We start from the raw sequence: 11,070 nt of genomic DNA, 5'->3' as shown, positions 1-11,070 counted from the left end.
CTGCGGCGCCCCCTGCCGGCCACCGCGGGGAGGGGTACCAGAATCAGCGGCCCTCGCCCACTCAGCCCCAGCGAGGGCACGGCCCGGGACACGGCCCCGCAGGCCGGCGCTCAGGGCCCCCAGAAGGTCCTCCCGGGGCGCCCGCCACGCGCCCTGTCCCTCCCCGCTCTCTCCGTCCAGGCTGCCCACCGCTTGCCGCCGACGCCTCCCCAGAGTGTCCCCGGCCTCCCTTGGGCGGGTCACAGAGGATGAGAGCGCCCAGGAAATCCTGAGATAAAGGGTGAAACTCTGGCCTCCCTGCTCCCTGGGTGAGCCTAGCCCCTGTGAATTTCAGAAACATCTGCAGGAGGCCATAGAGCGCCTCTGTATGGAAAGTGGGAAGACAGTGTTGGGCTGGTAAGGGCCTTTTGGCTTCAGAACACACAGAAATCCACCGTGGTCCCTTCTCGAGCTGAGTGTGAAAAGCAAAACTCTCAACTTTTAGAAGAAAATGTGACAGAATGCCTCCATGAGCTCTTAGCACCAAAGTCTTAAATGGCACCCCCCAGCAAAAGCCACAAAGGAGAAGATTGAGGGAAGCTCGCTACCATTCAGATGAAAAACTGCCCTTTTATTAAATACAAAGTAACTGTTTATTCAAAAGAACAAACAGTGGAAAGCTATCAGACCGCCTGGCACATGGTGTTTGCATTGTGTGTGACCAGCTAAGGGTGGAATCTGGGAGAAATGAAACACTCCCTTGAATCGGTGACGCGGAGCAAACAACTGGACAGAATGGACTCGGGCTCCCAAGAGGCTCTGGCTGGAGAGAAGACACCCCTCTGCCAGCCTGGGGACCTCTGCAGAGCCACAGTCAGCGACAGCTAAGGCGATGCAGCCAGCAGCGTGCAATGAGGGGGCACGCCTGGCCCTCCGGGACGGGAACACTGAGAAGCGATTGTATCTGCAGCCCCGTGACACCATCCCCAGGGGAAACCAGCACACGCAAGGTCAGCCAGGCTGGGGCGAGTTTACTGAAAATAACTGTAGGTTCCAACACGGGATGGGCAGGCGGAGGTTGCCATCAGGAAACAGAGCCCGTGACACACGTCGATACATCCCTAGTCGTGGCATTCGGTGTTTAAAGTACCAGGCAGACACGTACAACAAGATCCACCTATATACAGCTTTTAAAACAGGTGAGGCAAGATCTGTATATAATTCATGATACTGAAAGTCGCTCAGTTGTGTCCGACTCTTCGTGACCCATGTACGTTTCATGGAATTCTCCAGGCCAGAATGCTGGAGTGGGTAGCCGTTTCCTTCCCCAACCCAGGGATCGAACCCAGGTCTCCCACATTGCAGGTGGATTCTTTACCAGCTGAGCCACAGGGAAGTCCAAGAATACTGACGTCAGTAGCCTTTCCCTTCTACAGGGGATCTTCCGAATCCAGGGATCGAGCCCAGGTCTCCCGCACTGCAGGCAGATTCTTTACGAGCTGAGCCAGGAGGGAAGCTCAGTGTATATAATTACGCCTGTGGTAATATGCAGAGGCGTGTGTTGTGGGTGTAGCAACCCACTCTCGGCTCCAGGGAGGGCAGAAGGGAGTATGCTGGGTGGGGGGCGGTGTTGCCGTTCACAGGGGACTGTACCTTTTTCAGCAGAAATCTCAAGCAAATGTGAAGGGTGGTAGAATGTTGAGATTCAGCAAAGCTGGCAGTGGCTCCTGATTGCTATCATTGCCTCTCTGTTCCCCCAAATGCTCACAGAGGTCACACTAACTTTACGAGTCCCGGGTGAGAACGGCAAGTGCCCTGTCTCCACGGCCCGAGCAGGGGTGCCCCAACACGGTGAGCAAAGGTGAAGCTCAGCCCCAGAACTGGCTCCTCCTGGAGACGCCCCGATCTCCCAGAAGCCCTCGAGCATGGTCACCCAGGAGAAGCTAGGCAAGGGGTGTTTCAGGAAGACGTGGGCCGGGGTCGGGGGCGGGGGGTCTTTGATTTGTGTGTTTATTCCGCCGTGTTGGGTGGTAGTTGTGGCGTGCAGAATCTAGTCACACGCGTGAATGTTGCTGCTCCGCGGCACGTGGGATCTTAACTCCCCGACCAGGAATGGAAACAAAAGTCTCCGGCATTGCACAGCAGGTTCTTAACCACTGGACCCCCAGGGTCGTCCCAGAGCGGACTTTTTAAAAAGACCCCCTGGGGTTGTGCCCTCGCCGAGCTGCGGGAGGGCGTGGTCCCCGCCGCCGCCTGCTGGCCGCAGTCGCAGCCCGGGGGCTCTGCTCCGTTCAGCCGGCCCCTCTGTCCTGGCTGGTTCCCTTGGCCGTTTGTCTCTGGGCCCGGGTTCAGGGAGCGCCCCACTCGGTCCTCACTGCGGGCGTCCGCGGTGGGGACAGTCCCATCAGCCTCCCTTCCCGATGAGCAGACACCCTGTCCCGGGGTGCGCGGGGCTCCAGGGGAGAGCAGATGGACCCGGCCCGTCCGACTCCTTGTGCCTGACATCTTAAGGCCTGGGTCAGGCTTAAGGCCCTCCCTCCAAGGCCTGGCCTCCTGCCTCTCGGAACGAGCCCCTCATTTACAAACGCTCACTGCGTCACGCGACGGGACGAGTGTCACCCTGACGCAAATTCCCACCCTCTAGTCGCGGTCAGTCAGCGGGTGGTGGTGGGCCTGGACTCATCGGATTAGCAGAAGTGGTCAGCTGGAGGGATGGTGACCCAGGGGCTGGGGTCTTCCGTCCTTAAAAACGCGCTCCGGTGCTTCTCGGAAGAGGGTGTTTACAGGGCTCTCGTCACCAGGGAGGTACCAGTGCAAACCGGAATGAGACACGACCACCTGCCCACCAGCACTGCCGAAAGACCCCATGTGGCAGGGCACGGGCCGCCCGGGGCTCCCTCGCACGGCCGGTGGGGGCGCATATTGGCGACGCTCTTTTAGGAAATCATCCCTAGGACCTTCTAAAGCTGGACGTACAGTTGTCTGTGCTCAGCAGTTCTCTGCAAGGCGGATCCCAAAAGAAACGCATACGCGTGTCCGGCGAAAGACAGGTTGGACTGTTAGTGGCCGCTGTATTCTCGGCTGCCACACACCAGAAACAATTCACACATTCTCAACGAAAGCCCACACGGGCAACAGAAGGGATAAATAAACTGTAGCCCCCTCGTACAGCGTGTGTACCACACTGTGCCGCAAATTGGCAAGAGCCAGCCACACGCGACCACACAGCAGCGACAGAGAAGCCAGGGGCAAAATATTAAGACTGTGTCCACCGGCTCAGGCCAGAACACGGGCGTGGGTGGCCGTGCCCTCCTCCAGAGGGTCTTCCCGACCCAGGGGTCGAACCCGGGTCTCCTGCAAGCTGCAGGCAGACTCTTGCCTGTCCGAGCCACCAGGGAAGCCCCATGCAAAGTTTAAAGAAGCACAGATCAACCTATGGCCTAATAAACTAGAGTCAAACTGAACCGGCAACCTTTGGGTGAGGGGCGGCGACTTCCAGGGGGTAGACCCTTGGCACGTTTCTTGATCTGGGCAGCAGCGGTGCCCAGAAGTGGCAGGCTCACTTGGTACAAGTTAATCAAGCGTTCATGTACAACGTCGGCCTTTTTAACAGATATGAAGGTGAAAAGTGGAAGTGAAGTCCCTCAGTCACATCCGACTCTTTGCAACCCCCCCAGGCTCCTCCGTCCATGGGATTTTCCAGGCAAGCGTACTGGAGTCGGTTGCCATTGCCTTCTCCAGAGGATCTTCCCGACCCAGGGATCAAACCTGGGTCTCCCACACTGTAGGCAGACGCTTTACCATCTGAGCCACCAGGGAAGTCCCATTTAACAGGTATGTTGTATCTCAATAAAAGCATGACGTGCTGTAAGCTGTGATCGGCACAGCAGGTGCCCGTCGGGAGAAGGGCCCCTGGGCTGCCTGTGTGCCCATGGCGAGCTTACCTGCAGGCACCTGGGCCAGGTGCTTGAAAGCCGTGTAGAGGTTCTCCCGGCAGGCTGGCTGGGGGTCACTCAGCAGGAAGGACAAGGCTTGGATGACATTGTGCTCCAAAAAGCCCTCTCTGGGGAAGAAAAGTCAGATTTAGACATGGCCAAGGCATGAAATTAAAAGACGCTTGCTCCTTGGAAGGAAAGTTATGACCAACCTAGACAGCATATTAAAAAGCAGAGACATTACTTTTCCAACAAAGGTCCATCTAGTCAAGGCTGTGGGTTTTCAGGAGTCATGTATGGATGTGAGCTTTGGACTATAAAGAAAGCTGAGCACTGAAGAATTGATGCTTTTGAACTGTGGTGTTGGAGAAGACTCTTGAGAGTCCCATGGACTGCAAGGAGATCCAACCAGTCCATCCTAAAGAAGATCAGTCCTGGGTGTTCATTGGAAGGACTGATGCTGAGGCTGAAACTCCAATACTTTGGCCACCTCATGTGAAGAGCTGACTCATTGGAAAAGGCCCTGATGCTGGGCAAGGTTGAAGGCAGGAGGAGAAGGGGACGACAGAGGATGAGATGGTTGGATGGCATCACCGACTCAATGGACATGAGTTTGGGTAGACTCCGGGAGTTGGTGATGAACAGGGAGGCCTGGCGTGCTGCAGCCCACGGCGTCACAGAGTCGGACGTGACTTAGCGACTGAGCTGAACTGAGTTGAAGGCTGTGCCCGGAGAGGACCCAATAAGAACCTAGAGGCAGGGGGTCCGCACCCCCCTCAACCCGCTGGAGCCTGAGCCCGGGCCGGCTGGGACAGACTGCATCCCTGCAGCCTCTGGGGAGAAGGCAGAGGCTGCGGTGGTCCTGGAATCGAGCCCGCCTGAGTCGTGGTGGAGGACTCCGGGCGACGGAAGCCAGAGGCCGACCTCCCTGAGCACTGGGCTGGGCTGACCGCGCTCTCTCCACCTGCCGGACACACACCTGTGCTCCATCCAGGCCCGTCCCTCCAAAGCCACGTGAGCCTGTTGTGCTTGTCGTTATAATGACATACGTTCATTAACTGTCAGGTAAGCCCATTCGAGGGCTTCCCGGCGGCTCAGCGGCAAAGAACCCACATGCAGTGCAGCAGTCAGAGGAGGCTCGGGCTCGATCCCTGGGTGGGGAAGACGGGGAGGTTCCCCTGGAGGAGGGCATGGCACCCCACTCCAGGAGTCTTGCCTGGAGAATCTCCATGGACAGAGGAGCCTGTGGGCTACAGTCCATGGGGTCGCAAAGAGTCAGACACGGCGGAGGGGACTCAGCATGCTTGTGAGCTAATCCGATGAGAGAAGAGTTGTTAGTTTCTGGGTTTCTTTTTTTTTTTTTAAACTTCCTTGTCAAAACAAAGTTGAATGCTTTGGAAATACTTAAAAATGAGCGTCTGAAACAGTAGAGAGATGACTGTAAAGATTCTAGAAGGGTCTGGCCTGCAGATTACTTCATTAATGTCTGAGTTCTTGGTTACCTTTAAAAACGCGAAGCTACTGATTCATGATGGTACAGGCGTGGTTTAAGCAGAAAAGATGACGGGAAACGTGGTCTGCTGGGCACAGGGATTGGCGGCTGCCTAATCGTTCAGGGGTTTGGGCTTACGATGAACTGTGTGGGGAATTCCCTGATGGTTCAGTGGTCGGGACCCCGAGCTTTCACTGCTGAGGGCACAGGTTTGATCTGTGGTGGTCGGGCTTCCCAGGTGGCTCAGCAGTAAAGAACCCACCTGCCAGGAGACGCAGGAGACTCGGGTTCGATCCCTGGGTCAGGAGGACCCCTTGGGGAAATGGCAACCCACCCCAGTGTTCTTGCTGGGAAATCCCACGGGCAGAGGAGCCTGGTGGGCTGCCGTCCACGGGGTCACAGGAGTCAGACGCAGTGGAGTGTACACGTGGCGCTCCTGCTTCAGGGAACACAACTCACACGGCGGCAAACGCAGACCAAGTGTTGAAGGGGATATACGGTTTCTGTCCTGGCTTTTTTTTTTTTTTTTAATTTAAAATTTTAAAATTTTAAATTTTTTTAAATTTTTTTTCTAATTTAAAAACGTGGACCATTTTAAAAATCTTGGTTGGATTTGTTACAATATGACTTGTGCTTCATGTCTCCGTTTTTTGGACACCAGGCACGTGTGATCTTAGCCGCCCAACCAGGGACCAAACCCACGCCCAGTGCATTGGAAGGTGAAGGCTGAAACACTGGGCCACTGGAGAAGGCCCTCTTTCCCGGCTTTTCTCCCCCTTCTGGCTTTTTAACCATTCCATTTGATTAGCTGCCTCACTGCTGGGCCCGGTCATGCCTGGAGAGGGTCTCCAGGCTGCGGTCGGGCCTAAGAGAGAGCTCGGTGTGAGGCCTGGCCCGGGTCGGCACACAGGAAGTGCCCAGCTGTGCTCTGCCTGAGGTCAGCCTCGTTCTGGGAGGAGGAGGTCACGGGGGTCCCCCAGGTGGCCGGGCCCGTCCCTGTGCCCCGAGTGAGGTGTCCAGGCCTCTCCTCTCAGCGCCTGGGTGCCCACCCCGAGTCTCCCCGATGGTAAGTCAGCTCCATAAGCTGTAACTCCCCACAATGACGGGGGCCAGGCCCCCGCACCCATCCACTCCCCTCGTGAGGGCAGCAGCTTCAGCGTGGGCAGGGGCCCGGGCGCGAGGCTCACCTGCCCACGTTGTGGGTGGCCATGATGCACAGCACCTCGGTGGTCTTGATGCGCACCAGGTCGTTGGTGTCCTTCAGCAAGGCTTTCAGGCTCTCCAGGCAGCCTGCGGGGCAGAGGGACCGATGAGTGTCCTCCAGGCTCAGAAACGGCTGACCCGGAAGTCGACAGGTGTGCCGATGTTGGGGTCAAGAGCACCAGGGCTCCACTGCTTGCCGGCGTGGGGACGCCGTGTGGGCGACCGAGTGCTTCAGAGTCACTGTCAGGGCCTCTGGATACCAGAAAGGCTCACCCCAGGGACCCTGTCTCCACACCGCCCCCCGGTTTCTGTGCATGCCGCTCGCTGGTGCCAGCCCTCCTGGCCCTCCCCGGGGTTCAAAACACCCCTTTTATTTGGAGAGACCGGAAGTCAGATTCCAATCTTGTCATCAGCTGTTGCATATCCTTGAAAGGGTTACACCGTGGCACGCCAGATCGAGCGCCTAGAAATCCTGCCTTTTTGTGGGGCGGCCCCTGACCTCACAGTCCTTCTTGCTGAGACTCCGTTTCTTTTGTGTTGGGCTGAGGAGGCGCCTTCCCTCACCGGGCCAGTGCCACGAGGACTGAGATAAACACGGGCATGCACGCGCTCGTCGTGGTCCCGGCCCGGAGTCGGGCTCATTAAATCACACCCTTTACTGCCGAAGTTCCGCCCAGCCTCTGAGGCCAGGTTGGGACCCCTGCTGCCCGCTCTGGGATCAAACTGCTGCTGCTGCTGCTGAGTCGCTTCAGTCGTGTCCGACTCTGTGCGACCCCGTAGACGACAGCCCACCAGGCTCCCCCGTCCCTGGGATTCTCCAGGCAAGAACACTGGAGTGGGTTGCCATTTCCTTCTCCAGTGCACAAAAGTGAAAAGTGAATGTGAAGTCGCTCAGTCGTGTCCGACTCTTCGCGGCCCCATGGACTGCAGCCCGCCAGGCTCCTCCGCCCATGGGATTTCCCAGGCAAGAGCACGGAGTAGGTGCCATCGCCTTCTCCAGGGATCAAACCCACGTCTCCTGCACTGGCAGCCGCCAGGGAAGCCCCATGTATACGGAAGCTAGGAATGTGGGAGAAAATGCACAGAGGCCCCGCCTCTGTGTGGCTCCCGCAGGGCTCGCGGCCAGCTTCTGTGACAGCCTTGTGAGCGAGACAGATAAACAGGCCTCTTTGGAGAATGTGTGGCCACCGGGCTGAGTCCTGGCAAGAGGGGCTGACCACTGGTGGCATCCAGCTGAGGACCCACTGACTGGTTGGGAGGGCTGCTGTGAAGGGGCCAGGTCAGCTCCCCCCACCTACCCCCCCCACCCTCCAGCTGCTCTGCGTCTGTCCACCCATACCCCAGTCGTGGTCCCTTGGGCTGCGACACGCTCACCGATGCTAATGGCTGTGTAGACGTGCTCGGGGTCATGCATGAGGTCACACAGAGCCATGAGGGCTTTCTGCCTTGTCAGCAAGTCATCCGACTGCAGCTCCTCGTTCAGCTTGGGCAGCGCGCGGCAGCCGTAGGCAATGGCAGCCTGAGTGGGGTTGACGTTGGGGGGAAGGTACGTGGAGATCTTGGCGTCCGCCATCGTCCCGCGCCTGCTCGGGGAGACTCTGGAGCTGTCAGAGCAAAGCTCCAAGCAGACTGCTGGTTAAAAGAACCCAGACGTCATCGTCATTGCTACTGTGATCTGGCATTTTTTTACTTCCATTTTACAGATGAGCAAACGGAGACTAGGAGCAGTGAAGGAATTTGTTCAAGGTCACAGCAAAGGTAAGTGGCAGCCCAGACCACAAACTTCAGTGTTCTCCCGATAACTATATAAATTGGGCCTCAGGACAAAGGCATTGAAAAAAGGTAACTGGGTGGGTGGGGGGGGGGGCAGTGGATAAACTGGGAGATTGGCACTGACGCACATGCACCAGCATATATAAAGTAGCTAACTAATAAGGACGAGGTGGGTAGCCCAGGGAAGTGTACTCAATGCTCTGTAATGCCCTATATGAGAAAAGAATCTAAAAAAAGTGGATATGTGTGTAACCGGTTCACTTTGCTGTACAGCAGAAACGAACACAGCGTTGTAAATTGAGCATACTCCAATGAAAATGAATTTAAAAAAAGAAAAAGACACACTAAGTCAAACAAGCAAACACTGATCGAACAGCTCCATTTAGAGGTTATCTTGCGCCAGCAGTACCTAATATGCAGCTCAGCTACCCCAGGAGGAGGCGGGGAGTTCTATGACCCGGGAGGAAAGTGAGGTTTCAGGACAAGGAGCCTTGGAGGTCATGAGCTAGGCTAGGAGCCAATGTCCTAATCCAGGTCTGGGACACCCACCCATCAGGGACCCACAGTCGGATGCCTCCAGCACATCCACAGAGAAGGAATCTAGGGTAAAGTGTGACTTATTTTTTATCACACGCACACTTGGAGCAACTGTAAGCAGTGTGGCTGAGTAGTTAAAAATGGGCTCCAGACCCGAGCCGACGGATGGCCCTTAACAAGCAGCTTGAAAGGGAGAGGATAGTATTCCCCTCACCCCCCCACCCCCACCCCCACCCCCACCCCCACCCCCACCCAGAGTTGGCGTATTCGCTGAGAATGGAGCGTAGCTCACCAGGGCATAGATAGTTCGGCTGCCATTGTTATTACGCGGATGGTGGTTGTGACTGCGTTTCGTTGGCAGTGACAAGCCCCAGCCCTGTGCGAATCCACCCCACTAAGAGAGGTGGTGAACTGGACTCTGGATTCCTGGCAGCAGGTAATTAGGGAAGGAGGCGAGGAGGTGGGGATGGAAGAGGAGGTGGGACCCGGCCATTTGGGATCGGGGCTCCCCGGGCAGGAAACGCTGGGCGCCTGTCACCCTCCAAGGGGCACGGGCTCTGTTGATCGGGCCTGGGTGAGTCTGGGGGAGCCCCTGTCCCGGGGCCCCCGATCTGCGGCCGCCGGCTCACCTGCCTCAGCGCGTGAGTTTCTGTAGCACTCGCCCGTTGCCAGGCAACCCGGTTGCCAGGCGACCCTGGGAGGCGTCCGCTGGGCAGCTTTCCGCACACCGGGCCGCCCACCGCGCAGGCGCAAACGGCCCCAGGCCAGGGCTGGCTGTAAAGTGGGGTTGGTGCTATTTTCCGGGGTTACTGTGGGGGAACAAAGGCGGGCTCAGCTTTGTTCGTAATGCAGAAGGGAAGACAAGTGACTGTGTGCTCCTTTCTCTGTACTGGGCACTTGGCACGCCTTTAATTCTCAGCGTAAGCCTGGGAGGTGATGCATTCTCTTATTTTACGGACAAGCATCTCAAAGAGGTTCTGCAGCTTTCCCAGAATCACAGAGGCCTGATCCCGGGACTGCTTAGCCCTAGCCTCGGCTCCTTCCTCGGCAAGCTGACTGGCTCGTGAGGACGCAGGTCGGACCCTGCAGCAGGCTCCACGCAGTGCTGGCAGGAGCGGTAATTCTTGAAAGCGAGCCAGACTGAGCCGGCACCTGCGCCAAACCCTCCCCGGGGTCTCCGCTGGTCTCAGGACAGAGTCCAGACTCCTAGCCTGCCACTGGAGGCCCTGGGTGATGGCCTTCTCCACCCATGCTGGATTCTTACTCCCCCAGACGCTAACTCTTTGCTGCTGCTGGGCTGCTTGTGACACTCTGCTAGCCACCTCGTGGTCCTTCAGGACACAGCTTGGCTTACTCTTCCTCCAGGAAGCCCAGCGTCTCCCCAACCCCAAATTAGCAAGTGATCCTAGAGCTCAGTTTCCCCAGCGCGGGCTTCCCTCTTCTGATTCTCTGCTTACCTCTCTGTTTCCCCCGGCAGACGTCCCTGAGGCTGGAGCCCACATCGGGCCTGGTTCCATCCCCCTGCTCCACAGCACAACCCCCACCCCACCCCCAGCCCCGCCAGTTCCAGGGATATACCAGGAGGTTTCAGTAAGTGTAGAAGAAGTGCATGGTTCATGAGTTTGAGTCCAGTTTCATAATCAAAGTACTTCCACCATCTCATGTGATCCTCACAAAAACCCCTTGAAGTATATAGTCCATTTTACAGTGGGGTAAACTGAGACACAGGAGGAAGCTAAGCAACTCAGGGAATTTCACCCCAAGGCCTGGGCCCTTAGCAGTGAAACCCACTAATAAGGCACCAAGCATCAGCCTCCAGCACATTCAGCTCTGAGACGAAGGTAACTGGCCTCGATCTCTGTGCTGTGGACCCCGTATTAGGCCATGGAGGCCCACCCCTACCGCTGTCAAGGGACCAAGTCGTGAAGGTCTCTCTAACCCAGAGCATCTGAGCTTTTTTATGAAGGTGGTGTGGAGAGCCCTGGGCTGGGGGTTCCAGGTCTAGTTCCGACTCTCTAGGCAAATGCTTGGAACATGTGAGCCTTCGTTTCCCTGTGAAATCAGGGAGCTGAATCAAGTAGGTTCTCAAAGCTGGGAGCTCATCTCCCAGGCCTTGGTTACAGAGTCTTTTTGTAAAATCGTCCTTCCATT

At 57.0% G+C, this 11,070-nt stretch overlaps 1 protein-coding gene across 1 annotated transcript in view; it reads right to left on the bottom strand.

Annotated features, from left to right (window-relative positions):
* RSPH14 (radial spoke head 14 homolog) overlaps positions 1-8,182 on the bottom strand; it is a 47,989-nt gene extending 39,807 nt beyond the window's left edge. The window contains exons 1-3 of the mRNA XM_068989467.1: positions 7,984-8,182; positions 6,594-6,696; positions 3,924-4,042 (exon numbers count right to left, since the gene is read on the bottom strand). Coding sequence (XP_068845568.1) covers positions 3,924-4,042; positions 6,594-6,696; positions 7,984-8,182 — 421 coding nt within the window. The remainder of the gene's footprint in view (positions 1-3,923; positions 4,043-6,593; positions 6,697-7,983) is intronic.
* Between the last annotated feature and the right edge of the window lie 2,888 nt (positions 8,183-11,070).

Source organism: Capricornis sumatraensis, chromosome 17 (assembly GCF_032405125.1).
Source record: "Capricornis sumatraensis isolate serow.1 chromosome 17, serow.2, whole genome shotgun sequence".
Lineage (NCBI taxonomy): Eukaryota > Metazoa > Chordata > Mammalia > Artiodactyla > Bovidae > Capricornis > Capricornis sumatraensis.
Note: the sequence above shows the minus strand (reverse complement) of the source record. Positions and strands in the feature narration are given on the sequence as shown.